The sequence below is a fragment of the Aquarana catesbeiana genome, linkage group LG02, assembly GCF_042186555.1.
Source record: "Aquarana catesbeiana isolate 2022-GZ linkage group LG02, ASM4218655v1, whole genome shotgun sequence".
NCBI lineage: Eukaryota > Metazoa > Chordata > Amphibia > Anura > Ranidae > Aquarana > Aquarana catesbeiana.
In genome coordinates this window covers 295,805,895-295,833,042 of record NC_133325.1, presented here as the reverse complement: position 1 = coordinate 295,833,042, position 27,148 = coordinate 295,805,895, and the positions used below count along the sequence as shown (strand labels likewise).

At 44.5% G+C, this 27,148-nt stretch overlaps 1 protein-coding gene across 2 annotated transcripts in view; it reads left to right on the top strand.

The window, feature by feature from the left end:
• Positions 1 to 26,708, top strand: part of GRTP1 (growth hormone regulated TBC protein 1) — a 122,711-nt gene extending 96,003 nt beyond the window's left edge. Inside the window, exons 8-10 of one of the 2 annotated variants that reach the window (XM_073614551.1) lie at positions 23,253 to 23,438; positions 25,665 to 25,725; positions 26,028 to 26,708. In XM_073614551.1, the coding sequence (XP_073470652.1) occupies positions 23,253 to 23,438; positions 25,665 to 25,712 (234 nt within the window). In that variant the 3' untranslated portion in view covers positions 25,713 to 25,725; positions 26,028 to 26,708. The remainder of the gene's footprint in view (positions 1 to 23,252; positions 23,439 to 25,664; positions 25,726 to 26,027) is intronic. The other variant, XM_073614550.1, reaches the window with a different exon arrangement.
• Positions 26,709 to 27,148: the final 440 nt, after the last annotated feature.

The window sequence follows — 27,148 nt, the reverse complement described above, 5'->3', positions numbered from 1 at the left end:
AATCAACTGTGTTTACTCTTTTTGAATCATAATGGTAACAGAAATTACCCAAATAACTCTAAACAAACGTTTACATACCCTGCTGATAACATGCACACAAGTTGACACAAAGGGGTCTGAAAATGGCCAAGAAATCATAAATTCTGCCGGGGTATGTAAACTTAAAAGCACAACTGTATATTAAATGGATATATACTAAAAGAAAAAAATGAGGAAAATATCAAATCATAAGAATATAGGAAAGAAAGAGATTTTCTGGTGGACACATTTGGCTTTAACCACTTGATTTGCCCCCCTTCATGACCGGGTCATTTTTTGTGATACAGCACTGCGTTACTTTAACTGACAATTGTGCGGTCATGCATTGCTGTACCCATATAAATTCGATGTCCTTTTTTCCCACAAATAAAGCTTTTGTTTGATTTGATCACCACTGCGGTTTTTATTTTTTTGTTTTTTTTTGTGCTATAAACAGAAAAAACACAATTTCGAAAAAAAACTATTTTTCTTTATCGTACATCATAGGACACAGAGCCTCAAGTAATTACTTGGTGGGTTATGGGCCTACCCTCAGGTGTTGACACTGTATAACCAATACAGGAAGTTGACTCCCCTATATAACCCCTCCTCCTTCCAGGAGTCCTCAGTTTTTTCGCCAGTGTCTAAGGTGAGGTTTAACACAGACGCTCTCAGTTCATATGCTGAAGACAGAAGTCTGTCACACTAAGAGACACAGGAGCGCTGGGCATGTAAAGGTGTGTAAACAGGCATTTCCAGCACAGGAAATATTATGGTACTCAGCATCAAAGGCTGATCCTTATGGTGACATTGTTTTCTTTTGCTAAAACTATTGTTCAGCAAATACCATAATTTGTTAAAGTGCCTCTGCTTTTGTGCTTAGCACATTTGATTTCCAGTGTACCACAGAGGTACCAAGGATTCTACCCCCCAGGCACTGGGAACTCCAGTCATGCCTCCACACTGTCATCCTCTCTGGAGAGACCTGACATGGCAAGCCAGGGTGAGTCATTGGAAGCAATTGGTGGTGCAACTGCTTCTGACACTTCAGCCCCTGTGTATGTGACTGAAGATGCATTCTCCTCTGCCCTGTTGGTCTTAGAAGGAAGATTAGTGGCTTTAATCACATTCTCCATCCAAGAGGATAGGAAGCATGCTAGATCCCCCTCCCCCACTTCCAAACCCCCTTTTTCCAAGGGAACAGTGGGCACAGGATGAGGTGTTATCCTCAGGTGATCACGGGGGAAAACAAGCCAAATTTTTCCTCTGTGGAGGAAACAACAGTTGATGAACCTTATGCAACCTCACAGTCTGACAGATTCATGGTACAAACTCTTACAGAGATGGTTCATTCCACTTTTTATACTACTCCTAACAGAGTAAGCTGAAAGTCCAGGTCCCTTCTTTGGTTTAAAAAAAAAAAAAAAAACATTTTACAGCGCTTATTTATGCTGAATGGGATCATCTGGATAAGCATTTTTCCCTCCAAAGAGATTCTCAGTTCTCTATCATAGAGGAAAAATTCACAAAGGTTGGAAAGTACCAGCAGTAGACGCTGCTATTTCCAGCATCAATAAAGATGCATAATTGCTTAAGCATCCAACAAATAAGGAGTCTGCATTTTTTTTGGTTAAAATTCTCCTACCAATGGCGCTATGTTTTGCCATAGATGCCATAAAAGACCCTATCCACCAGGCGTCTCGCCTTGCGCTTGTGCTAAAACACATGCTTAGGACCCTGTGGTTAAAAGGGTTGGTCAGCCGAAGCATCTTGCAAAAAAGGGTGTTTGACTAGTTTCCCTTTTCATTGGGGAAAGTTTGGTGAAATACATCCAAATGATTTCTAGCAGTAAAGCTCTTTTGTCCAAAAGAAGGTAGAAATGTCCTTTTATTTAAAGTGAAGCTACAACAGCTCACAGGTTAAGTACTCTGACGGCCAGTGCAGCCATGGGAGACTTCCTGACAGACATGGGTTCAGATCCATATGTCGGCGTTCACTAGTGAAGGAGCCACTCCTCACAGGTTAACTACTCTGACGGCCAGCGTAGCCATGAGAGGCTTCCTGAAAGACGTGGGACCTTGTCCTCACGTTGGCTCCTTGTGACCTTGGACAAGTCACTTAAACGGATTTCTTCCCCTGCGCAAGGGGCAGCTGCCTCTAGGCAGCGGTGACGGCCTCCACCATCAGACTCTAGGGCATAAATTCCAAGGAGTACTGTTCAGATCTGTGCGACTTCAAGGTAGTCTCTGCACTACTTTGGTACCACTTTGATGCGACTTGAGGTCCATAGACCTCTAGAATACACAGGCATTGTTTCCTGTCGCATCAAAATCACGCCCCGACATATTCTCGGCGGCAAAAGATCACGGTAAAATCATGCAACTTTGGGGTTGCAATGGTGGAAACTGAGCCTAAGAGGAGAAAATATTCAGCCCCTGTATACATGATTGAAAATGCGTTTTTCCTCCGCCCTGCAGGGCCTAGAAGGAAAATTAGCGACTTTAATTGCATCCGCTATCCAAGGATGGGAAGCGTGTTAGATCCCCCTCCCCCACCTGAGATCCCTTATCAAGGGAACAGTGGGTAGAGGATGAAGGATTACCCTCAGGTAATCAGGAAGAAAGGCAAACCGAGTACTCCTCTGCAGAGGAGACAACTAGAGTTGAACTTTTTTTCAGCTTCACAATCTGAGAAATTGCTGGTACAAACCTCTTACAGAGATGATTTGTGCCTCTTTCAAGCTACCTCTAGTAGAGTCAGCTGATAGTTCTGTTTTTTCTTCACTGCCTTTTTCATGCGTTTCCTGTACATGCACAGAGCCACCCAAAAATTCAACAGATCCATTCTAGATGTAAAAGAATCTAAATCAGTTCCTGAAGATCCGCTCCTTTCTATGGAGTCGATCAAGTCAGTAGTTTCTATCCTGCAAGGAGGAAAACTTCTGGCGCCTATCGGCATCAGGGATGCATATCTGCATGTCCATATAATTCCCGCTCACCAAAGGTTTCTGCGGTTCGAAGTAAAACAGCAGCATTTCAGTTTATAGCCTTGCTCTTCGGGCTAGCTACAGCACCTCGAGTGTTCACAAAAGTGCTAGCCCCACCTGTAGCTAGGTCCAATCGCTGTTCGGAGTAAGGTGTATGCATTACAACCAGTTACCTGGAAAGGTCTGGGTTGCGTTCTCAACCTAGTAAAGTCTCCATTAAAATTGCTAAAAAAGGACTGCAGTATTTGAGTCTGATCATAGATACAGCCCAAAAAAAGGGTCTTCCTGCCCAGAAAAAAAAAAAAAAACACAACTCCATAAAAAGTTGGTGCGGATGGTCAGGTCAAAACGAGGTCCCTCCATTCGCCTTTGCATGAGGTTGTGTTAGAAAGGATGGTGGCTTCATTTGAAGCAGTTCCCTTTGCCCAGTTCCATTCGAGACTGTTGCAAAACAGTATTCTATTTGCTTGGAACAAAACGATCCAAGCTTTGGACTTGCCAATGCGGCTGTCCCCAAGGGTGTCCCAAAGTCTCAATTGGTGGTTACTAAAGAATGTCCTAAAGGGTAAATCCTTCAGACCACTTATCTGGAAAGTGGTAATGACAGAGAAGACAACTGTCCAAGGACAGTGTTCAAGAACCGAAAGAGCCTTGCCCATCAACATCCTAGAGATTCGGGCAGTGCGTCTGGCTCTAAAAGCCTGGACTTCCAGGTTAAGGGATTGTCCCGACAGGATCCAATCCGTCAATGCCACGGCTGTGGCCTATATCAATCACCAAAAGGGGCACCAAGAATCTCTCAGTGCAGAGAGAAGTGAACCATATTCTAACTTGGGCAGAAAGAAATATTCCTTGCCCATCGGCAGTCTTCATTCCGGGAATAGAGAATTGGCACGCGCACTACATGTGCCGCCAGCAGATTATTTCCAGGGGAATGGTCTATTCACCCAGACATGTTTCGGGCTGTTTGTCAAGGATGGGGGACTCCGGATGTAGATCTTCTAGCATCCAGTGCAACATAAAGTTAGTCAACTTTGTATCCACAACAAAGGATCCATTCGCATGCAGAACAGATGCGTTGGTGATACTGTTGGATCAGCTTTTACTGATCTATGCATTTCCCCCTATTCAGTTACTGCCTCGACTTCTTTGCAGGATCAAGCTGGAAAGAAAACCGGTAATTCTGGCAGAACCAGCATGGCCCAGAAGGTCATGGTATGCAGAGGTCGTGAAGATGTCAGTGGAGGATCTGTGGTCCCTTCCACTAAGGCCAGACCTGCTCTCACAGGGGCCGATATTCCATCCTACTTTACGAATGCTAAATTTAATGGCCTGGCTATTGAGACCCACATTCTGAAAAGACGTGGGCTTTCCAGGGCAGTTATTTCTACTTTAACCACTTGCTTACTGGGCACTTAAACCCCCCTCCTGTCCAGACCAATTTTCAGCTTTCAGTGCTCTCACACTTTGAATGACAATTACTCAGTCATGCAACACTCTACCCAAATGATTTTTTTTTTGTCATTGTAATAGCTTATTTCTCTCACATGGCATGTGCATACCACAAATGACACCCCAAAATACATTCTGCTACTCCTCCTGAGTATTACAATACCACATGTGTGGAACTTTTTCACTGCCTGGCCACATACAGAGGCCCAACATGCAGGGGAGCACCATCAGGTGTTCTAGGAGCAAAAATTACACATCTCATTTCTCAACCACCTATTACACTTCTGAAGGCCCTGGAGCACCAGGACAATAGAAACACCCGCAAAATGACCCCATTTTGGAAAGCTAACACCCCAACGTATAATCTATGAGGCATAATGAGACTTTTGAATGGTTCATTTTTTTCCAGAAGTTTTTGGAAAATGTGGAAAAAAATGAAAACGCATTTTTTTTTACACAAAGTTGTCAGTTTATAAGATATTTCCAACACATAGCATTTAGATAGCAAACATGAAACCCCAAAATACATTCTGCTACTCCTCCTGAGTATGGTGATACCACATGTGTCAGACTTCTACACAGCCCGACCACATACAGAGATCCAACATGCAAGGAACACCGTCAGGTGTTCCAGGAACACATAGCATGCACATACCAAGAATTACACCCCAAAATACATTATGCTGAGAAAAGTGTAAACAAAAGATTACCTGTGGTTGTAGTAGCGCAGTTGTACACAGGAGGATAGCACTGGTCCAGGCAGCAGGCAGGGACTTGGTCAGCAACGGCAAACACAATTGTCCAGGCAGCAGGCAGGGATACTGTCCATATACAGTCCAGGGTTAGTGCAGGCAGAGATATTGTCAGAAGTGCCATAAATATTGGTCCTGGTAGTAGGCAGGCCCATGTGGTGTGGTCAGTGCGACAGGCAGGGACATAATGGCAGTAAGTCCTACAGGCAGCAGTAGGGCCTCATTCAGGACAGAATGGGGACAGGGGTAGAGGCTTCTCCCACCCAAATCTCTTTGAAGCCTCCGAGTCTCCAGACCCTAATCTAGGAATGAGAAAACAAAAAAAATTGTTTTCTTCATCCAGAAAAACAATTCTGGAGCCCCTCACATATGTGAGACCCCTGTGTTGAATCCCACTAGTCCAGTTGCAGGGTACAAGATCAGTCCAAGAGGCAGGCAAATATCATGGCCAAACAGTCCAAGGTCAGTTCCAGATCAGGCAGAGGTATGTACAGAATCGTTAGGCAGAAGCATGGTCGAATAACAGTCCAGGGTCAGTTCCAGATCAGGCAGCGTTATGTTCAGAATCGTTAGGCCGAAGCATGGTCGAAAATAACAGTCCAGGGTCAGTTCCAGATCAGGCAGCGGTATGTACAGAATCGGCAGGCAGAAGCGTGGTCGAATAACAAGCCAGGGTCAGTTACAGAGCAGGTAGGGGTGTGAAGGTGTGTGAAGGCAGGAACTGAGGATTATGTTACCATACTTCACTAATAATTTAGTGAAGTATGGTAACGGCGAAAGCATTCAGTTATGCAGAGGCCTGGTTTGGAAGGGCATTGGGCACAGTAATAAGATGTATCTCTTCTGATTCCTGCTCTGGTACACACCTTACATCTTTTTTGACGTCGTTGGCCTGTTGGTCTGGGAGGGAGTCTATCTGGAAAGTGGCGCTCGGAGAGTCGACTAAGAACATCTGATCGGATGGTTTCTGGGGGGCCGTTCGGGAATATTAGGGCAGTGTAAATTTCCTCTTGGTAGCCAAGGAAGCGTTTGGGGTTTTGGGTGGAGTTACGGTAAATTACATATGAGTTGTATATGGCCAATTGAAAAAAATAAATTGCGACTTTCTTATACCAATGGTATGTCCGTCTTGTGGCAAGGTATGGTTCCATCATTTGGTCATTGAAGTCGACTCCCCCCATGTACAAATTATATTCATAAACGCATTTTGGTTTTTGAATGGGGCCATTTCTTCTAGGGATTTCTACGAAGGTATCATTGTGGATTGAAGATAGCATATAGACATCTCTTCTGTCCCTCCACTTCACTGCCAAAATCTCCTTGTTCCGCAGGTTTGCCATTTCTCCTTTCCTCAACCTCTTATTGACAAGACTTTGAGGAAAGCCCTTCCGGTTCCTTTTTATGGTTCCACATGCAGGCGTCTTCTTCCGGTGAAGGTTGTGGAACAGGGGCAGAGATGTGTAGAAGTTATCTACGTACAGGTGGTAGCCTTTTTCCAGTAGGGGGTATATCAGGTCCCAAACTATTTTCCCACTTGATCCCAAGTAGTCCGGGCAATTAGGGGGTTGCAGCTGGGTGTCCTTCCCTTCGTACACTTTGAAGGCATACATGTACCCTGTGACTCGGTCACATAGTTTGTACACCTTCACCCCACAGCGGGCCCTTTTGCTGGGGATAAATTGCTTAATTTTAAGCCTGCCACTAAATTTAACAAGGGACTCATCCACACATATATGTTGGTCCGGGGTAAACAGCTGGGGGAATAATTCAGAAAAATAATTTAATATTATTGTTATCATTAAAATGAAGGAACCTCATTATCATTTGGTATCTGGTTCTGGACATTACCTTGGAGAAGATTGGCATGTGGTGGATGGGGAGGGTTGACCAATAGGAATTCAAGGTGTTGTTTTTGGTGAGTCCCATAGCAAATGTGAGGCCTAAAAAAACCTTCAACTCCTCCACCGTTAGGTCTCTCCACTCGTAGGGACGGGCATAATAGGACGTTGGGTTATTTAGAATAAATTGCTGTGCATAAAGGTTGCACTGGGCCACAATTGTTGATAACATGTCCTCTGTAAAAATTAAATCAAAAAAATTGATTGGAGAAAAATTTTCCGTGTCCACCTGGACTCCTGGCTGGGCAGTGAAAGGGGGAATGTTGGCTTCTCCTGAATTAGGAGAAAGCCACAAGGGGTTTTGAAGGGCATAGGGAAGCCTGGCATGGGTCCTTGGCCTTTTTTGCAGAGGTACTGCGGTGTTGGTGGAAGGCACTGCGGTGCTGGTGGAAGGCACTGCGGTGCTGGTGGATGCCACTGCCTCCACACTAGAACGCCTTCGTTTGGCGGGCCGAATTTCTTCCTCCTCTGAGTCACTCAGTGTTCCACTCCTGAGGACTGGCTCATAATTGACGTCCGACTCAGAATCGGAGTTTGAAATGGAATCCGAACAAGAGAGCTCCCCATTGCTCTCGTCTGCCTGGGAAAGAATCTGGTATGCCTCCTCAGCGGAAAAGACTCTTTTGGACATGCTTGCTGGTGATGATGCGACTTCACAGGTGTGTGCTGAGGCGGTACTGATGAGCACAGAGGGGCACTGATGAGGTGGCAGAGAGGGGCACTGATGAGGTGGAACAGATGTGCACTGATGAGGCGGTACTAATGAGGCTGCACAGATGTGCACTGATGAGGCTGCACAGATGTGCACTGATTACACAGATGGGCACTGATGAGGCGGCACAGATGGGCACTGATGAAGCTGCACAGATGGGCACTGATGAAGCTGCACAGATGGGCACTGATGAAGCTGCACAGATGGGCACTGATGAAGCTGCACAGATGGGCACTGATGAAGCTGCACAGATGGGCACTGATGAAGCTGCACAGATAGGCACAGATGTGCACTGAGGCGGCACAGATGGGGATTGATTTACGGCACAGATATGCACTGATGAGGTGGCACTGATGAGATGGCACAGATGGGCACTGAGGTGGCACAGATGGGCACTGATGGGGCGGAACAGTTGTGCACTGATTGATTGCACTGATGAGGTGGCACAGATGTGCACTTATGAGATGGCACAGATGTGGCGGCACAGATGGGCACTGAATAAAGCGGCACAGATGGACACTTATGAGGTGGCACAGGTGGGCACCGATGAGGCAGCACAGATGGCCACTGATGAGGCTACACAGATGTGCACTGATTGCACAGATGTGCACTGATGAGGCGGCACAGATGGGCACTGATTGGCACTAATTGGCACAGGTGGGCACCGATGAGGTGGCACCGCTGAGGTGGCACAGGTGGGCACCGCTGAGGTGGCACAGGTGGGCACTGATGAGGTGGCACAGGTGGGCACTGATTGCAGATGTCTTGACACTGATCACCAATGGCACAGGTGGGCACAGGTGGGCACTGATTGGCACAGGTGGGCACTGATTGGCACAGGTGGGCACTGACTGGCACAGATCCCACTGTACTGTTTGAGCACTGTTTGGGCACTGTTTGATCACTGTTTGGGCACTGTTTGATCACTGTTTGATCACTGTTTGAACACTTTTACAACAGGTAGAACTCACACAAGGCACAGATCGCTGCAGTATCCTCTCTCTCCTCACACGCGGTCTCTGTGTGAGGAGAGAGAGACGGCAATGAGAGATGATCTCATATGTTTACATTTGAGATCATCTCTCATTGGAACCGGCGATTGCGCTGTAAACGGCCGCTGTGATTGGCCGTTTACCGCGATCTGTGACTTGCTGTGTCCAAGGGACACGGCCAGCACATAGTTTCCCCGATGCGCGCACGGGGAACGAGGAAAGGGGAGGACGTCATATGACGTCCTCCCGGGGATTGAGGTCCGCGCTGTAGCCGTCATTCGGCTATGGCCCGGACCTCAAGTGGTTAATGCTAGGAAGCCAGCTTCTAGAGCTATATATTATAGAGTCTGGAAAGCTTATGTTTCCTGGTGTGAATCCAAGGGTTGGCACCCTCGGAGATATATTAAAGGCAGAATTCTTGCCTTTCTACAAGTAGGCGTAGAGATGAAGTTGGCCCTGAGTACTATTAAGGGCCAAGTCTCAGCCTTATCAATTTTATTTCAAAGACCACTTGCTACGCATTCTTTAGTCTGGGGTTTCATGCAAGGAGTGATGCGGATTAATCCGCCAGTTAAATCACCCTTAAGCCCTTGGGACTTGAATTTTGTTTTGTCAGTGTTACAAAAACCGCCATTCGAACCATTACAGCATATTCCCTTATCAAAAAATTAGGGTGTGACCTGTCCACTGAATTATAAAAAATGCACCAACATGCCTCCATCCCAATTAGGTAAAAATTAAAGATAGAGGAGAAAAGCGGGACTTTACGTGAGGCATGTTGGCGGAGAAATAAACTGAGTAGTATATGCTGGAATATGTTATCTAAGGTACGTCCTATGCATAGTTGTGTCCACAAAGGGTAAACCAGGTATAAATGATATAAAATTTTTTTAATTACATAGGTCCTAGAACCAGATACAGTCATGAAACAACATCATAAGCAACATTTCGGCATAAAACAGACAATGTATTTGAAAGGCATAATACAGACACTGGTTGTACAATTTACAGTAGAGAATACAATGTATACTGGATGAATATATGCATCAATAGTTATTAACTCAACGCGTTTCTTGGCTTATAACCAATCATCAGGAGTCCGATGCAATTTAGGCTGCATTGAAACAATAAACATGTATTAATATATGGCCAGATATATGAGAGAAAGATGCAGAAGAATTCAAATTTGCTAACATACTCACAGACAGTGTCTTGGTCTATGGTAACCTAAATCCTAGAATGCAGCATTGGTCCGGGTCTACAAAGTCTCCCCCGGGGTTGAGGCAGGAAGCTCCCCCCAGAAGACCGTCGGCTACAGCCACCGAATTGACCAGGATAGCCATAGGGGCCGCAAGGCAGGGACAAACAACGAGGCCACAAAACCCTGAAATGACTGTGAATGAAATAAAATAAGTGTGTGAGCATGTAACAACCGTGAAAATTAGATAGGGTGACAAGATGGTGAGAAACCAAAGAGTGAGTGGATATGGAGTATAGACCGGAGCCAGAAAAAGACAAAGAAAGATGAGGAAGTTTGTAAGGAGAATGAGAGAGAGAGTGTGTGCAGCTAAGAGGCCAATGGACCAGAGTGGAGATGTGTAGCAAGGTTACCTGTGTAATGAGAGTAATGGGCCCGGCCAATTGCCACAAACGCATAGCGGAACCTACATGCACCTGGCCTGGGGTCGCCGTTATATGCCGCGGACCGGGGGCGTGCACCCGCCAACGTCATGTGCGGGCGTAATTACGCAACGGGGAGGGACAGACAGCCCGGACACTATGGCCGCCTCCCATCCCCGCAGCGCAAAAGCCCAGGAGTGGTGTACCACAAGATCCCGCAGAGCGGCGGCACACGGCCCTGCATGCGGGGCGTGGGGAACATGACGCCGATGCGCCAAGGTCAAGGCCCGCCCCCGTCACGTGCCAGGACGGGTGACAGGTCAAGAGCTGGGCGCATCGCAACCCCGGGTTTATGACAGAACAGACCACAACACCACCTGCACGCAGGGAATAATAGGATAAAGATGTATGAACCAGTATGAAAAATAATGGAATAATGAGGGAAAATTGAAGGCGGAAAAAGGGAAGAGAGAAGAGAAAAGGAAAAACAAAGAGGATGAGAAGGGGAAGCGAAAGCACAGTAACAAAATACACACTCACTTTTTGCACTGAATAAATCAATGTGCAAAAGAGTGTGAAATGTAGAAACTTTAGCCCTGAATTAAATCAGCATAATTATGACTAAAAGGGAACAAAAACAAAAACATTCAGCCCTGAATTAAATCAGTATTTATCTGACTGAAGGGAAAAAAAAAAAACAAAACAAAACAAAAACATAAACTTTAGCCCTGAATTAAATCAGTATATATCTGACTAAAGGGAAAACAAAAACTTTAGCCCTGAATTGAATCAGTATTATCTGACTAAAGGAAAACAACAAGGAAAAAAGAAAAGAAAAAGATTTAAAAACAAAAAGATTCCAATTCTTACAATAAATAGATATTATGTAAAAGAGTATATATGTAAAAATAGGTATACGACTCTTGCACTGAAAATACTCAATGGACAAGGGGGGGACCATAGGTCTCTATCTAGTATAAATTACTTTAGAAAGAAGAGAAAGAAGAAACACAAAATGTGTGAAGATTGGGAATGAAAATGGGATATAGAATGGAATGCGATTGAGTTACATGAAAATGGGCTTGATAGGTGGATCAGGTCACAGGAAACGGGTGTTTGCCACCCATGTGTTGATATATCAAAAAATGAGGGTGTGACCTGTCCACTGAATTATAAAAAATGCACCAACATGCCTCCATCCCAATTAGGTAAAAATTAAAGATAGAGGAGAAAAGCGGGACTTTACGTGAGGCATGTTGGCGGAGAAATGAACTGAGTAGTATATGCTGGAATATGTTATCTAAGGTACGTCCTATGCATAGTTGTGTCCACAAAGGGTAAACCAGGTATAAATGATATAAAATTGAGATATGAGATAAAAATGAGATATATTATAGGCGGAATCCTTGCCTTTCTACAATTGGGCGTAGAAATGAAGTTGGCCCTAAGTACTATTAAGGGCCAAGTCTCAGCCTTATCAGTTTTATATCAAAGACCGCTTGCTACGCATTCCTTAGTCTGGGGTTTTATGCGAGGGGTGATGCGGATTGATCCGCCAGTTAAATCACCTTTAACCCCTTGGGACTTGAATTTAGTTTTGCCAGTGTTACAAAAACAGCCATTTGAACCATTACAGCATATTCCCTTAGTCCTTCTGACTAGGAAGCTGATTTTTTTTAATTGCTATAATCCTCAGCAAGGAGGGTTTCAGAATTGGCTGCTCTTTCCTGTAAAGAGCCATATTTGATTATTCATGAGGACAGAGTGGTGTTACGCCCTCGTCCAGGCTTTTTGCCAAAAGTGGTTTCAGGCTTTCATCTGAATGAAGATATTGTCCTGCCATCGTTTTTTCCAAAACCATCTTCCAAGGAAGAAAAGTCACTACATTGTCTTGATGTGGTGAGAGCAGTGAAGATCTGTTTAAAGAAAACTGCTCAGATTCGTAAGACTGATGTCTTATTTATTCTGCCAGAGGGTCCTAAGAAAGGACAGGCAGCGTCAAAATCCTGGCTAAGTGGATTCGGCAAGTTATAATTCAAACTTATGATTTAAGGGGAAAGATTCCCCCTTTTCAAGTTAAGGCGCACTCTACCAGAGCGGTTGGTGCTTCTTGGGCAGTGCGTCACCAGGCCTCCATGTCTCAGATCTGCAAGGCCACAACTTGGTCTTCAGTACATACATTTACAAAGTTTTATCAAGTAAATGTAAGATGGAATGAGGATATCGCCTTTGGGCGCAGTGTGCTGCAGGCAGCAGTATAATTTCTGAAGGTCTGGGGGTGCCCTACGGGTTGTGTCTCCCTCCCCTCAAGTAGCATTGCTATGGGACATCCCACCAAGTAATTACTTGAGGCTCTGTGTCCTATGATGTACAATAAAGAAAATAGGATTTTAAAAACGGCTTACCTGTAAAATCCTTTTCTTGGAGTACATCATAGGACACAGAGCTCCCGCCCCTCTGTTTTATGGGGTGAGAGTATATTACTTATATTGCTTGGCTACAAAAACTGAGGACTCCTGGAAGGAGGAGGGGTTATATAGGGGAGTCAACTTCCTGTATTGGTTATACCAGTGTCAACACCTGAAGGTAGGCCCATAACCCACCAAGTAATTACTTGAGGCTCTGTGTCCTATGATGTACTTGAAGAAAAGGATTTTACAGGTAAGCTGTTTTAAAAATCCTATTTTTACTTTTTGCTATGAAACATATCTAATATTTTTTTTTTAAATCCAATTTCTTCATAAATTTAGGCCAATATGTGTTCTGCATATTTTTGGTAAAAAAAATTGCAATAATCGTATATTGATTGGTTTGCACATAAATTATAGCGTCTACAAACTATGGGATAATTTTTATTAATTTTTTTTACTAGTAATGGCTGTGATCAGCAACTTATAGTGGGACTGTGATATTCTGCGGGCATTCTGACACTAACACTTTTTTGGGACCAGTGACACTAATACAATGATCAGTTCTAACAATATGCACAGTCACTGTACTAATGACACTGGCTGAGAAGGGGTTAACATCCAGGGTAGGGTTAACTGTGTGCCTAGCTAGTGTTTTTCTAAACTGTGGGAGGTGCTTCCTCTAGGAAGACCCTGCTTTGCAGAGACGCAGCTGCTAGGCTCCCGCATGCGCTCCCCCTACCTAGAAGAGTCAGGTCACGTGTGTGTATATACATGATCTGGAGCATAGATGCCGCCCTGTAGCAGTAAAACTGCTTTAGGGCGGACCTGAAGTAGTTAAAGTGTTATTAAACCCACAACAGTAAAATCAGTCTGTATATGCAGTGAAGTATGCTTGGTATACTCACTGTAGAACCTAGAGCATTTGGCACCAAGGGTGGATCCTATATCTGGCACCCCCCTTTCACTGATCATGCCTGTATGCACTCAGCCCCTCTCACACCTGTACACATTCAGCCCCTTCGTCACACCTCTACGCACTCAGCCCCCCCTCACACCTCTACTTACTCAGTCCCCCACATACCTCTACTCACTCAGCCCCTACACACCTCTACCTACTCAGTCCCCCATACACCTCTACGCTTTCAGCCCCTACACACCTCTACGCACTCAGCCCCCCTCACACCTCTAGGCACTCAGCCCCCCTCACACCTCTAGGCACTCAGCCCCCCCTACCCGTAAACACTCAGCTGCACCCCCCCCACACACACACACACACACTCAGCTGCCCCCCGCACACACCTGTACACACTCAGCTGCCCCCCCACGCACACACACCTGTACACATTCAGCTGCCCCCCCACGCACACACACCTGTACACATTTAGCTGCCCCCCCACACACACACACCTGTACACACTCAGCTGCCCCCCCACACACGCCTGTACACACTCAGCTGCCACCCCCAACGCACACACACCTGTACACACTCAGCTGCCTCCCTCAACACACACACACACCTCTACAAACTCAGCTGCCACACACACACCTGTACACACTCAGCCCCCCCCACACACACCTGCCACACGCACACCTGTACACACTCAGCCGTCCCCCCTACACACACACACACACACACACACACCTGTACACATTCAGCTACCCCCCACACCTGTACACACATAGCTGCCCCCCACACACCTGTACACACTCAGGTGTCCCCCCCCACACACACCTGTACACACTCAGCTGCCCCCCCCACACCTGTACAAACTCAGCTGCCCCCGTCCACACACACCTGTACACACTCAGCTGCCCCCGCCCCCACACACCTGTGCACACTCAGCTATCCTCCCCACACACCTGTACACACTCAGCTGCCCCCACACACACCTGTACACACTCAGCTGTGCCCCCCCCCCACACACACACCTGTACACACTCAGCTGCGCCCCCCCCCACACACACACACCTGTACACACTCAGCTGCGCCCCCCCCCACACACACACACACACCTGTACACACTCAGCTGCGCCCCCCCACACACACACCCGTACACACTCAGCTGCGCCCCCCCACACACACACACCTGTACACACTCAGCTGCCCCCCACCCACACACACACACCTGTACACACTCAGCTGCGCACCCCCCACACACACACTTGTACACACTCAGCTGTCCCCCCAGACACCTGTGCACACTCAGCTGTCCCCCCCACACACACACCTGCGCACACTCAGCTGCCCCCCCCACACACACCTGCACACACTCAGCTGCCCCCCCCCCACGCCTGTACACACTCGGCTGTCCCCCTCCACACACACACACACACACACACACCTGTACACACTTAGCTGCCCCCCACACACACACCTGCACACACTCAGCTGCCCCCCCACACCTGTACACACTCAGCTGTCCAAACCAGACACACACACCTGTACACACTCAGCTGCCCCCCCCACACACACACACCTGTACACACTCAGCTGCCCCCACCAGACACACACACCTATACACACTCAGCTGCCCCCCCACACACATACACCTGTACACACTCAGCTGCCCCCCCCCCCACACACACCTGTGCACACTCAGCTATCCCCCCACACACCTGTACACACTCAGCTGCCCCCCCCCCCACACACACCTGTGCACACTCAGCTATCCCCCCACACACCTGTACACACTCAGCTATCCCCCCCCCCACACACACACACACCTGTGCACACTCAGCTATCCCCCCACACCCCTGTACACACTCAGCTGCCCCCCCCCACACCCCTGTACACACTCAGCTGCCCCCCCCACACACCTGTGCACACTCAGCTATCCCCCCCACACACCTGTACACACTCAGTTATCCCCCCCACACACCTGTACACACTCAGCTATCCCCCCCACACACCTGTACACACTCAGCTATCCCCCCACACACCTGTACACACTCAGCTGCCCTCCCCCCCACACACCCCTGTACACACTCCGCTGTCCCCCCCCCCCACACACACACCTGTGCACACTCAGCTATCCCCCACACACCTCTACACACTCAGCTGTCCCCCCCCACACACCTGTACACACTCAGCTGTCCCCCCCACACACCTGTACACACTCAGCTATCCCCCCACACACCTGTACACACTCAGCTATCCCCCCACACACCTGTACACACTCAGCTATCCCCCCACACACCTGTACACACTCAGCTATCCCCCCACACACCTGTACACACTCAGCTATCCCCCCACACACCTGTACACACTCAGCTATCCCCCCACACACACACCTGTGCACACTTAGCTGTCCCCACACACACACCTGTACACACTCAGCTATCCCCCCCCACACACCTGTACACACTCAGCTATCCCCCCCACACACCTGTACACACTCAGCTATCCCCCCACACACCTGTACACACTCAGCTGTCCCCCCACACACCTGTACACACTCAGCTGTCCCCCCACACACCTGTACACACTCAGCTGCGCCCCCCCACCACACACACACACACCTGTACACACTCAGCTGCGCCCCCCCCCCCCCACACACACACACCTGTACACACTCAGCTGTCCCCCCACAAACAGCCTCCTCCCTTCACTTGTACTCGCAGCCCCCACTTGTACGATGGTCTTCCTAGTCCCAGGTACTGTTTCTACATGTCCCTGTGAGATACGAGAGGAGCAGCAATCCAAAATATAGTACTGGTAGTACACATGAAGGGTGCATGTGCAGCCAGACCTGGTAGTAAAGAGCCCGACTGAGCAGAATAACACAGAGCAGCAGCTGCTGACTCACACGAATATAGAGAGACAGCCGTGTGGCACCCGGGGCAGCCTGTTCCCCTCATAGGTACGCCACTGATACAAGCTTTAACCCGACACTGATAGAAGTCACAAGACTGCTATATACTGCTAATGAGAAAAGGTATTTAGCAGTTTATATTAAAATAAATGCATTTCCATGTTCTGTGTACTGTGGGGAGACCAGATACAGTGAATGCAGGGTCCTGGGTTTACTAGCACTTTAATAGAAACTGCTGTCTGCGACATAAAGACAACCCTGTTTATCACCCTGGGGACATGCTCTCAGCAATAGTGCATGGCGGTGACAGCATTATGTTGAAGGCAATATTTTTATCAGCAGCCAAGGAAACAGTTTTAAGTGCATGAGCCTGGACGTCCACACAACTGAAGCTACTATGAAGTGATTTCAATTCAAGAAACTTAAGTTCTTAAAATTGTATCATCAAAGCCTAGGCATTAATGTAACTCAGAACCTGTGGCAAGCCTTTAGGAATGCAGATCACAAATGGTTTCCATCCAATCTGTTAGAACAATATTTTGGTCAAGGAGACTGCTTGAAAATTTCATTATCCAGATATGCTAATATGCTATACACATTATGCTAAAGTTTTACGACCCCCTCTGTGACCAGTACCCCCCCCCCCCCCCCATTCTATAGCTCTCCCTCTGTCTTATCTCACTAACTCTGCTGCTATCTTTATTACCATTGATTTGAAGGGGACCATTGAAGGGGACATACCCCGAAAGCTTGTCCTGAAAAATTGTATGTTAGTGCAAATAAAAAAAGTATCACGGACAGTACTCAATTTTCTCTGTCACAATTGCACTAATACGGCTACAATCAAATCAAGTATCCAGATATGCAAATCTTAGTAGAGCCTGTCCCCTAAAGACTCACAGCTGTAACTGCAGCCAAAGGTGGTTCTACCGAGTATTGACTGTGAAATTCCTATGCAACTAAGCATAAATTTGATTACTCTAGTAGAAACAATTTTATACTTTAATATTGTCTTCTTTCCTCAATTCAGAGAGAGAGGACCTATACACTATGTACACTGCTGTATAGCAGTTTTTTCAGGGACCTGGTATTCATCTATATTATAGCATAGAGTGTCAGCATTTTACAAACAACCTTGCTGCAGAAAGACTTATGCCCCGTACACACGGTCGGACTTTGTTCGGACATTCCGACAACAAAGTCCTAGGATTTTTTCCGATGGATGTTGGCTCAAACTTGTCTTGCATACACACGGTCACACAAAGTTGTCGGAAAATCCGATCGTTCTGAACGCGGTGACGTAAAACACGTACGTCGGGACTATAAACGGGGCAGTGGCCAATAACTTTCATCTCCTTTTTTTTTTTTTTTTTTTTTTTTTTGCCACTTCAGAAAATTCCTAGAGAGACTAATTCAGCTTTCTCGCTCATATATGTCTCTTCTCATCTCTTCATCACTGTGGCGTATCTATTTTGTTTTCAACGGAAGGACACAACAGGGGTTTACAAGAAAATAATTATATAAAACCTAACCTCACCTGATGAGGCTCAGCCCTCAGTTCCCCTTCTCTAAAATTTTATCTTTATTTATAAATCTCTCTGTTTCACATATCTAAGTAAAAAAAAAGAAACCATATACATATATATAACCCCCCCTCCCTCCCGTCTCCCTCCCGTCTCCCTCCCTCCCGTCTCCCTCCCCTCTCCCCCCTAACCCTTGTGCAATGCCTATGATCTATTTGGTAGGTAGTTAAATCCTGATTTTTTTTCTGCATAACTCCATGTTTTTTTAAACTCCTTCCAACATTTCCATTTGTCTACTTCTCTCTTTTCCTCTTTGTACAAAGAAAACTGCTCCATGGTGTGGGTCTCCTCCACAGCATTTATCCAGTCCCACATCTCCGGACTTTCTTTTCCCCACCAATTTTTGGGGATTAATCTTTTTGCTGCGTTTAAAAGATGTGGGACCAGAGATGTTTTATATTGTTTCACACTCCCTTCTATGCCATGGAAGAGAACCACCCACGGATCCTCCTTCACCTCAATTTTTGTAATCTCCTTTATTGAGCTCAAGATTTTTTTCCAATATTTTTTAATTACCGGGCAATTCCACCATAAGTGAGCCATAGTACCCATTCCTCCACAGCCCCGCCAACACTCTGCCGATTTCCCATGTTGGAATTTACTTATCCTATCTGGCGTTGCGTACCACCTTGCCATACATTTATAATTCATCTCGGCCGTTTTTATATCCGCCGCTGAGCTATGGGCCAAAAATAACATTTTATTAATCGTGCTCTTGTCTTTTTGTGTTCCCAATTCCTTTTCCCATTTTTTGATGAATGTGGGTACCTCTGCTTCTTCTTCTTTCAATATTAATTTATATAGCTTAGATATTGTGTTTTTTGTTTTTTCCGAACAACATAATTTTTCTAACGCTGTCAAATTTTCTCCGGATCTTATCGGTTGAGGTAAATTTTTCACGAAGCGGTCTAATTGCATGTACCTCCATTCATCTATCACCCATGTGTAGGTGTTTTGTTTCAATTCAGTAATTGTGACAATTTTCCCTTTTTTAAGTATTTCTCTAAGTTGTACTTTATCTTTTTTTATCCAGTTCCCACTTATATCTCTTTTCCCTGGTGCAAAATACTCATTCTCCTTTAATTCTATCAGGGGAGAATTATAAATCTTATCTAACTGTTTATATACTACATCCCATGTCTTTAAAACTATTTTTGTCAAACAGTGCATTTCCTCATCTACCGTTCTGTGATTCGGTGGGTTCCAGATAATAGATCCTAAACGTGTTTTACTATAATATTTCTCTATATTCACCCATCTTTTTTCTTGGTTATCCCTAGCCCATTCTATTGCTCTTGATAAAATTATTGCTTTATAATATTTTAGGATATCCGGTACCGCAAGGCCCCCTTTGTCTTTATCTTGTTTTAGGGTCTTAAGAGATATTCTTGATCTTTTGTTTTTCCATATTATATTAGAGATTATTGACTTCAGTTTTCTAATATATTCCTGTGGGAGTTTAATAGGTAACATTTGGAATTTATACGTGATCTTAGGCAAGAGGACCATTTTTATGGCGTTAATACGCCCCATCCATGAAAGAGGTTTTGTCTGGAGTTTTTTCCCTTCCCTCTTTATTTCATCCAAGAGATGGATATAGTTTTTTCTATATATCTTTTCCGGGGAGTTCGCGAGCATTATTCCCAGATATTTGATCTCTTTTTTTCCAGCGGAATTGGAAATCTCTCTTCAGTTTTTCCTCCTCTATTTTACTCACATTTATCTTTAGAATTTCCGATTTCCCCATATTGATCTTAAAATTTGTTATTTCGCCATATTGTTTTAATATTTTAACCAATCTTGGTAATGTATTTCCGGGGTTACTTATATAGAAGAGCACATCGTCCGCATAAGCAGCCAATTTGTGCTCCTCTTCTCCCACCTTAAATCCTTCAATGTCAGGGTTATTTCTAATTGTTGCAAGAAGGGGTTCTAGGGCCAACACGAAGAGAAGGGGAGACAGGGGGCATCCCTGTCTTGTCCCTCTCTTCATCTCGAAAGGTGACGACAGGGTTCCGTTGATCTTAATGGCCGCCTTGGGTTTTCTATAAAGTGCTTTGATCCGTCCTATCATCTTTGGGCCTATTCCTATTATTTCTAGGGTTCTAAACAGGAACTCCCAGTCCACCCTGTCAAACGCCTTTTCGGCATCACTTGACAAGAGCAGACCTGGAAGTCCCTCCTCCCTTCTCTTCTGGAGCAGCAATAGGGTTCTCACCCCATTGTCTCTTCCCTCCCTTCCTGCTATAAAGCCTACTTGGTCCGGATGAATCACCCCATTCATCAATTCTTTTATCCTCGTGGCCAGTACTTTTGAATATATTTTTGTGTCTACGTTAATCAATGATATCGGTCTGTAACTAGCGCATAAAGTCGCGTCTTTGGCCTCTTTGGGGATCACGGTGATTGTAGCAAAAAGCGCCTCACTACTTAGTTCAAACTCACTTCCCACCCCGTTCATATACTTACACATTTTCGGTAATAGTATGTCTTTAAATTTCTTGTAGTAATATGTAGTGAACCCATCCGGACCCGGACTTTTCCCCTGTGTACTATCTGCTATTGCTCTATATATCTCCTCCTCTGTTATTGGTTTCTCCAGGACCTCTCTAGAATTTTTTGTAATCTTGGTTAATTTGGCACGTTTTAAGAATTCCTCTATCTTCCTGTTTTTATTTTCCTCACTTATCTGGTCTCCATTCATCTCCTCTGTATATAGTTCACTATAGTAGTTTTTAAATACTTCACCAATCTCTTTGGTTTCATAGACCATCTTCCCATGTTTATCCTGTATCTTTCCTATAAAGTTTAGGGCTTTTTTTTTCCTGAGCATTCTGGCTAGATGTTTTCCCGCCTTATTTCCCCACACATATCTTTCTTTAGCTATTTGGTTAAATTTTTCCTTTGTTTCTTGTTCCATCAACTTTTTTAGTTCATCCCGTTTATTTATCAGTGCAAGGTATGTTGTTTGGTGGTGTTCTCTGTGTTTTTTATGTTCTTGTTCTAAGTTAAAAATTTCTTTTATAACATTTCCCATCTTATTTTTCCTTTCCTTCTTTCTCCTTGCTCCCTCTTTTATTATTATTCCCCTTATGTAGGCTTTATGTGCTTCCCATATCACCGATCCCGATGTATCTCCTGTTTCATTTGTTGCAAAATAATATTTTAGCTCTCTCTCTATTTTTTTGGAGATATCTTCGTTTTGCAGTAGGTCTTCATTTATTCTCCATAATGATTGCCTCCCTTGAGCCCTATATATCTGCATCTCCATCTCAATAGGGGCATGGTCTGATATTGTGATTATTCCTATTTTTGAGCCTACTATCCTGTCTAAAAGTCTATGGTCTACTAAGATGTAATCAATCCTAGAGTACGTCCGGTGCACAGGGGAGTAGAACGTATTATCTCGTGTTTTACCATTCATGACCCTCCAAATGTCTACCAATTGATTTTTATGTAGTTCCTGTTTTATCTTCCTCATCTGTCCGTTATTCGTCCCCTGGACGTACTATCGATCTCTGGTTCTAAGCACATATTGAGGTCACCCATTACTATAAGTTCCCCCTTCCTAAAATCCGTTAATTTTTCCAATGTGTCCTTCAGAAACCTTATTGGGTTTTTGTTAGGGTGCATTCCATTTCTCCAAGTATTCCTCTGATGAACAGAAATCTCCCTCCTGGGTCCTGCATCATACCTCCTAATTTAAACTGTACCCCCTTAGCCAATCCTATCGCCACTCCCCTTGCTCTTTTCGATATTGCATCTCCATAGAACCAATTCGGGAATTCTTTTGATCTTAATCTAATATTTGATTCATATGTTAAATGGGTCTCCTGCAGGGACACCACCCCTGCCCCATAGGTTTGTAGTTCCCTCAAAATTTTGTGCCTTTTCAAGTTTGAGTTTAGCCCTTTTACATTATAGGATAGGAATTTAAATGTTGTCATTTTTCTGAATTTGCTATCTTTTGTACCTCTGGCCTACCTTGAACTACCCCTTTTTCTGTCGAGGCATATGCACAATATACCCCCCCTGCTCCCCATTCCCCTTCCTCCCACCACCTCCCCCCTCCCCCCCCCCTATAACTTTCATCTCTTAATTTATTCTGAGCATGCGTGGCACTTTGTGCGTCGGATTTGTGTACACACGATCTGAATTTCCGACAACGGATTTTGTTGTCGGAAAATTTTATAGCCTACTCTCAAACTTTGTGTGTCGGAAAATCCGATGGAAAATGTGTGATGGAGCCTACACACGGTCGGAATTTCCGACAACAAGGTCCTATCACACATTTTCCATCGGAAAATCTGACCGTGTGTACGGGGCATTAGGCTCCATTCACACCTGAGCAGAGTGATTTCTGAGTGTTTTTACAAGAGTTTTGAGTGTTTTTGCAAGCGTATATGAGCATTTTAGAAGTGTATTACAAGTGTATTCAAGATTCAAGCCTTTTTTGTTTTTAGCCAATGAAAAAGCCTTAGGGGGAAGAGGGCCAGGGGTGGACTGATAACTCATGGGGCCCCCGGGCAATAGGAGATTATGGGGCCACACAGTATACAATCACACAGTATACACAGACAGATGTAAAAAAAAAACACAGATTTATACATACTGTCCCTGGTTTTACTGAGGCTGGCAACCCTGATGGGGCCCCCTAGTGGCCCAGGGCCCTCGGGCAGTGCCGAGTGGCTCAATGGTCAGTCCGACCCTGAAGAGGGCTGCTTGGCTAGAAAATGTGCGTAAAATGCATGTGTTGCATGTTTCCAATTAAGTCCATGGGGCCAAAAATTATCCAATCTGCCTGAAAAGTAGCTCATGTACTTTTTCCACTACAAGCAACAGAACACTCAAATGTGATTTTATTTGTTGGACGTTTTTGAGCTTCAAGCGTCAAAAAACTGTGAATGGGGCCTAGAGGGTAGGCACTCCCAGAACTACTGAGACCCTATAAAATTATAAATTAAGATGGCTAAAATGTTGGGAAAGTATAATGAACATTGCTCTTGTACTTCACAGACTGTGTTGCGAATATGGGACTGTCTATTCTACGAGGGATCAAAAATAATTTTTCGAGTAGCCTTAACACTAATAAAACAGTACCAAGCTTTCATATTAGAAAGCCGAAACTTTCCAGATGTGTGTGACAAGTTTAAGGAAATAACCAAAGGACAATTGGTCACAGAATGCCATCTTTTCATGCAGGTATTTCATATGTATATGGGTCTTATGAACTTCATCTCTTGCTGTTCCAGAGTTTGTAGATGAAATGTTATAGTTGTTAATACAGTATGTGACATTTACTAAAGGAGTAGAGCATGTTCACTTTGCAAAGTGGATTTTCACTTAGCTTAATGAATCAGATAAAAGTTAATGCACCCTGTTCAAGGAAAATATAAGAAACAGGGCTTCTCCTTTGTCCAGTTAAGGTCATAGGAGTTCATTTGGGTTATTCCTGCCAGCCCCTGTATAACCTTTTCTCTACCCAGCATATCTCAGTTTTTTTGCTAGTGTCCCAGGAGGTTGGGTGTCTTTTTTTCCTTAGCGCTGTTCTCAAGAATATAGTTCCCACTTTGTCGAGCGATCTGTCTGTGACTATTCTGAACTGGTCTCTGTTGGACATTACTTACGTGTTTCTGTGTTTTCTCCTCTGAGGTCTGGGAGCTTTCCCTGTGACAGATAAAGGGATGTCATTTCTACAGTGGACAGCACCAAGTGTACTACTCTTGATCGCACGGTCTTTGCTAAAGAGAAGACACCGCCATTTGACACTTTTTCCACTGGGGCCCTCCACATGAAAGGAGGAGGATTCTGCACCTGGGCGCTCCTCATCTCCTGCTTAGCAAGATGTATCCATTGTTGGATGGTCCTGAGCTCCCCTAGATTGTCAACAGGTGGCACCCTGAGATCTTGCTGCCAGCACTTCCTAGTGGGGCGAAAATACATCTTCCTTCTGCTGCTTATGTGCAGCCTATTGCAGAAGTTGCTCCAACTTGTTCATAATCTGGTAAACATTCTGCACTTCCCTCCTTGGCTTAAGATGCCTTGCTGGATCTGGGAAGGCCTCTCTTTTTCTCCTGGTTCAGTCGCTCTGGTCTAGAAGACAAAAGCCAGGGAAAGGAGAAAAGCGTGCAGACCTCTGGTGTAGTAAAAAGTTCAAAGAGCTTTTTACTCACAAAAATGCTCACAAAATCAAAAGTGTAAGAGTCCAAGAGAAAGAGACCACTCAACCCACAACACAGTCACAAGGAAAGGATGAGCAGCAAAACTAGCCAGCTGACAGGTGAAGAGCTGGGCTGGATGCCATGAATCTGCTGCTCCTGCTAGGCTCACTCAATCCCAAGGACAGCACTTAGTGGACGATGGTCTCCTGTAAATGTGGGGTAGCAGTACGCGTTTTGAGGACTCCTCCTCTTTGGTTAACTCCCACAGGCTACCCGCTCTCATTTACATTGCCCCCCATAAGCTCCAAAGCCTGTGGTCTAGAAGAATGTACCCTTTGCTGTTTTTCTCTCAGTCTTTGGGGTTATTTGGCTATCATGCTTAGAGGACCCAGATGTTTCATTTTAACCTCACTGTGAGTCTGTTTGCCTGCCTGTGGCACTGCTTGCTCTTGTCCCAGAACCTCCTTTCCCTTACTAGAAGGGTTAGGATTTTGAGGCTTGGGTCTTCTCATATAGTCCAGCTGATCTTTTTCTTTGTCTAAATTTCTCTTCAGGAATCTATTATACTGGAGTTATTCCACTGGTCTTTTGTTGTTGAGCATACTTTATGGTTGGTATAGTTCCTCTTTTTCAGGTTATGTTATTCCACCTATTATGTGGACTACATGTAGGGTGCCATAGCCATGTGCTGACTCAGACCTAGTGTTCCTTATGTATGTGCCATTCCTCTTGGCAGTGGCATTTCTGTCCTGGGCTGGGGCACCAAGTCGATTTTCTGGGGTTCCCCCTTGGCTGTGGCAGATTTCTTGGTAGATTACCAGTCATATTTGGGTGTTGTCTGGACCACAGAGGTACCTGAAGGACCAACACCCAAAACCTTGGGTCTGTCGCTGGTTGTTGCTTATCCCTCAGTTAAACTGCTTTTGGAGGTCCTGACTGTTTCTGAATTCTGGTGTCCCTTAGGGAATAATAGACAAAATGAAAATGAGATTGATCTTTTTTTTTTTTTTTTTTTAACTTGCTGTAAAACCCTTTTCCCACACCTCTGTTTTTTGCTGGCCTGTGTACGGCTTTATCACTATACTGAAGCACGCTGGTCAAAGGAGGGGTTATATAGGGACAGAGTTACAATTTTTCTGTTTACCAGTGGCCCAACCTCAGCAGCGGTATTACCCAACTGTTTCTGAATTCCCGTGTCCCTCAATGGACTTGAAGAAAAAGATTTTACTGTAAGTACAAACCTCTTCTTTTTTTTTTTTTTACTCAGGATTGGATGATTAAAGTCAGCACAGCTTCACCTCATTCACTAAGCTAAGTGAAATTTCAAAGTGAGTATGCTCCTTGCTCTTACTTACAACCCCACTGTTTTGGTTTTCTTTCAATAGGTCTTTTTTTTATATCTTGTGCACTCTTTACCCCTTTACCAAGTGTCATAGCACAAAAGACAAACCAATCTTTTAAGACACGTTGATGAGCATTTGTTTTTTCACATGAGAAGGAAATTGCATTTCTAGCATGCTGTGCACAGTACACAGAGTTTTTGCTTTTGGGTGTTAATTCACTTTAGGCTTTAGAGGTAAATTTATGCTCGTTCTGTTTAAATAATTTTTTTTATTTTTTTTGGCTGCAGAAAATCTTTGTTGATCCGGGACGTTTATCAAAAACAGCAATAATCAAGTTACGAGAGAAACACAGATCACAGTTACTCACTCAGGAATAATGGCAGATGGAGAATTATCAATGCATTCCTTCAATATAATGTTTGCACAAATTAACCCCTCCCTGTCTGGTGGGCATGCTGTACATAGCAAGGGGGGGCAGTGAGGGGTTAACAGACGGCACTGACTGTTAGCACAGGCCTTAGACCTGTCTAAGTGCTTTATTCACTTGTTTTGTACTGTACTGGTAGACATGACCAGTTGTGTTTTTTTTTTTTTTTTTATGTGATCTCTTGTAAACATACAACTGATTCAGTGAAATAAATGTATAATATACACACTACCATTTAAATACTTGTAATAAAATATTTATTTCTCTGATATTTGTTGAAATTATTTCCATGTGTTTATTTCATAACTGAACACCAGACCTGTATAAATAAAACCCCAAATAATGTAATTATGCATTAACAAAAAACTAATTCTTAAATTTATTTTTAAATGCCTAAATCTGTCTTGCTATCATCCTACTATGATCACCATCAAGACCCATTGTTTTATTACGCTTTAACCAAGCCACTTCCTCTGTTACCTCCTGTATCTAGAAATCCTGAAAATAAACAGTCATTACTAGAACCAATGTGATCACCCAACTTTATTGTTAGTGTAATTCATTTATGAGAAGACTGAATAGAAGTAATGTTTAAATGGTTTGCTACATCCAGATCTCCCTCAACATATGTGTAGTGCCCAGTTTTCATTTTAGTGATCCAATTGTATTTTCTTACTTCCATCACTAATGTTCCTAAAAAAGGTTTCATTTCCTTTCTTAATAGATTTAGCAATTTTCTCCTCTTTCTGTGCTTTGGCAGCAATGATGATGTTTGTGGCCTCCTTTCTTTTCTTTTTTTTTTTTTTTTTTTTTTTTTTTTTACACACTTCTCGACCAGCTACAACTCCTGTTTTCCTGAATCTTCTCTTTGCTGATTTTATTTTTTTTTGGCCTTTACTATCCTACTGACCTGTTTGGTAAACCACATGTTTTTTTCTCCTGTTTTAGACTCACTGATTTGCCTGACATATAATTTGCCTC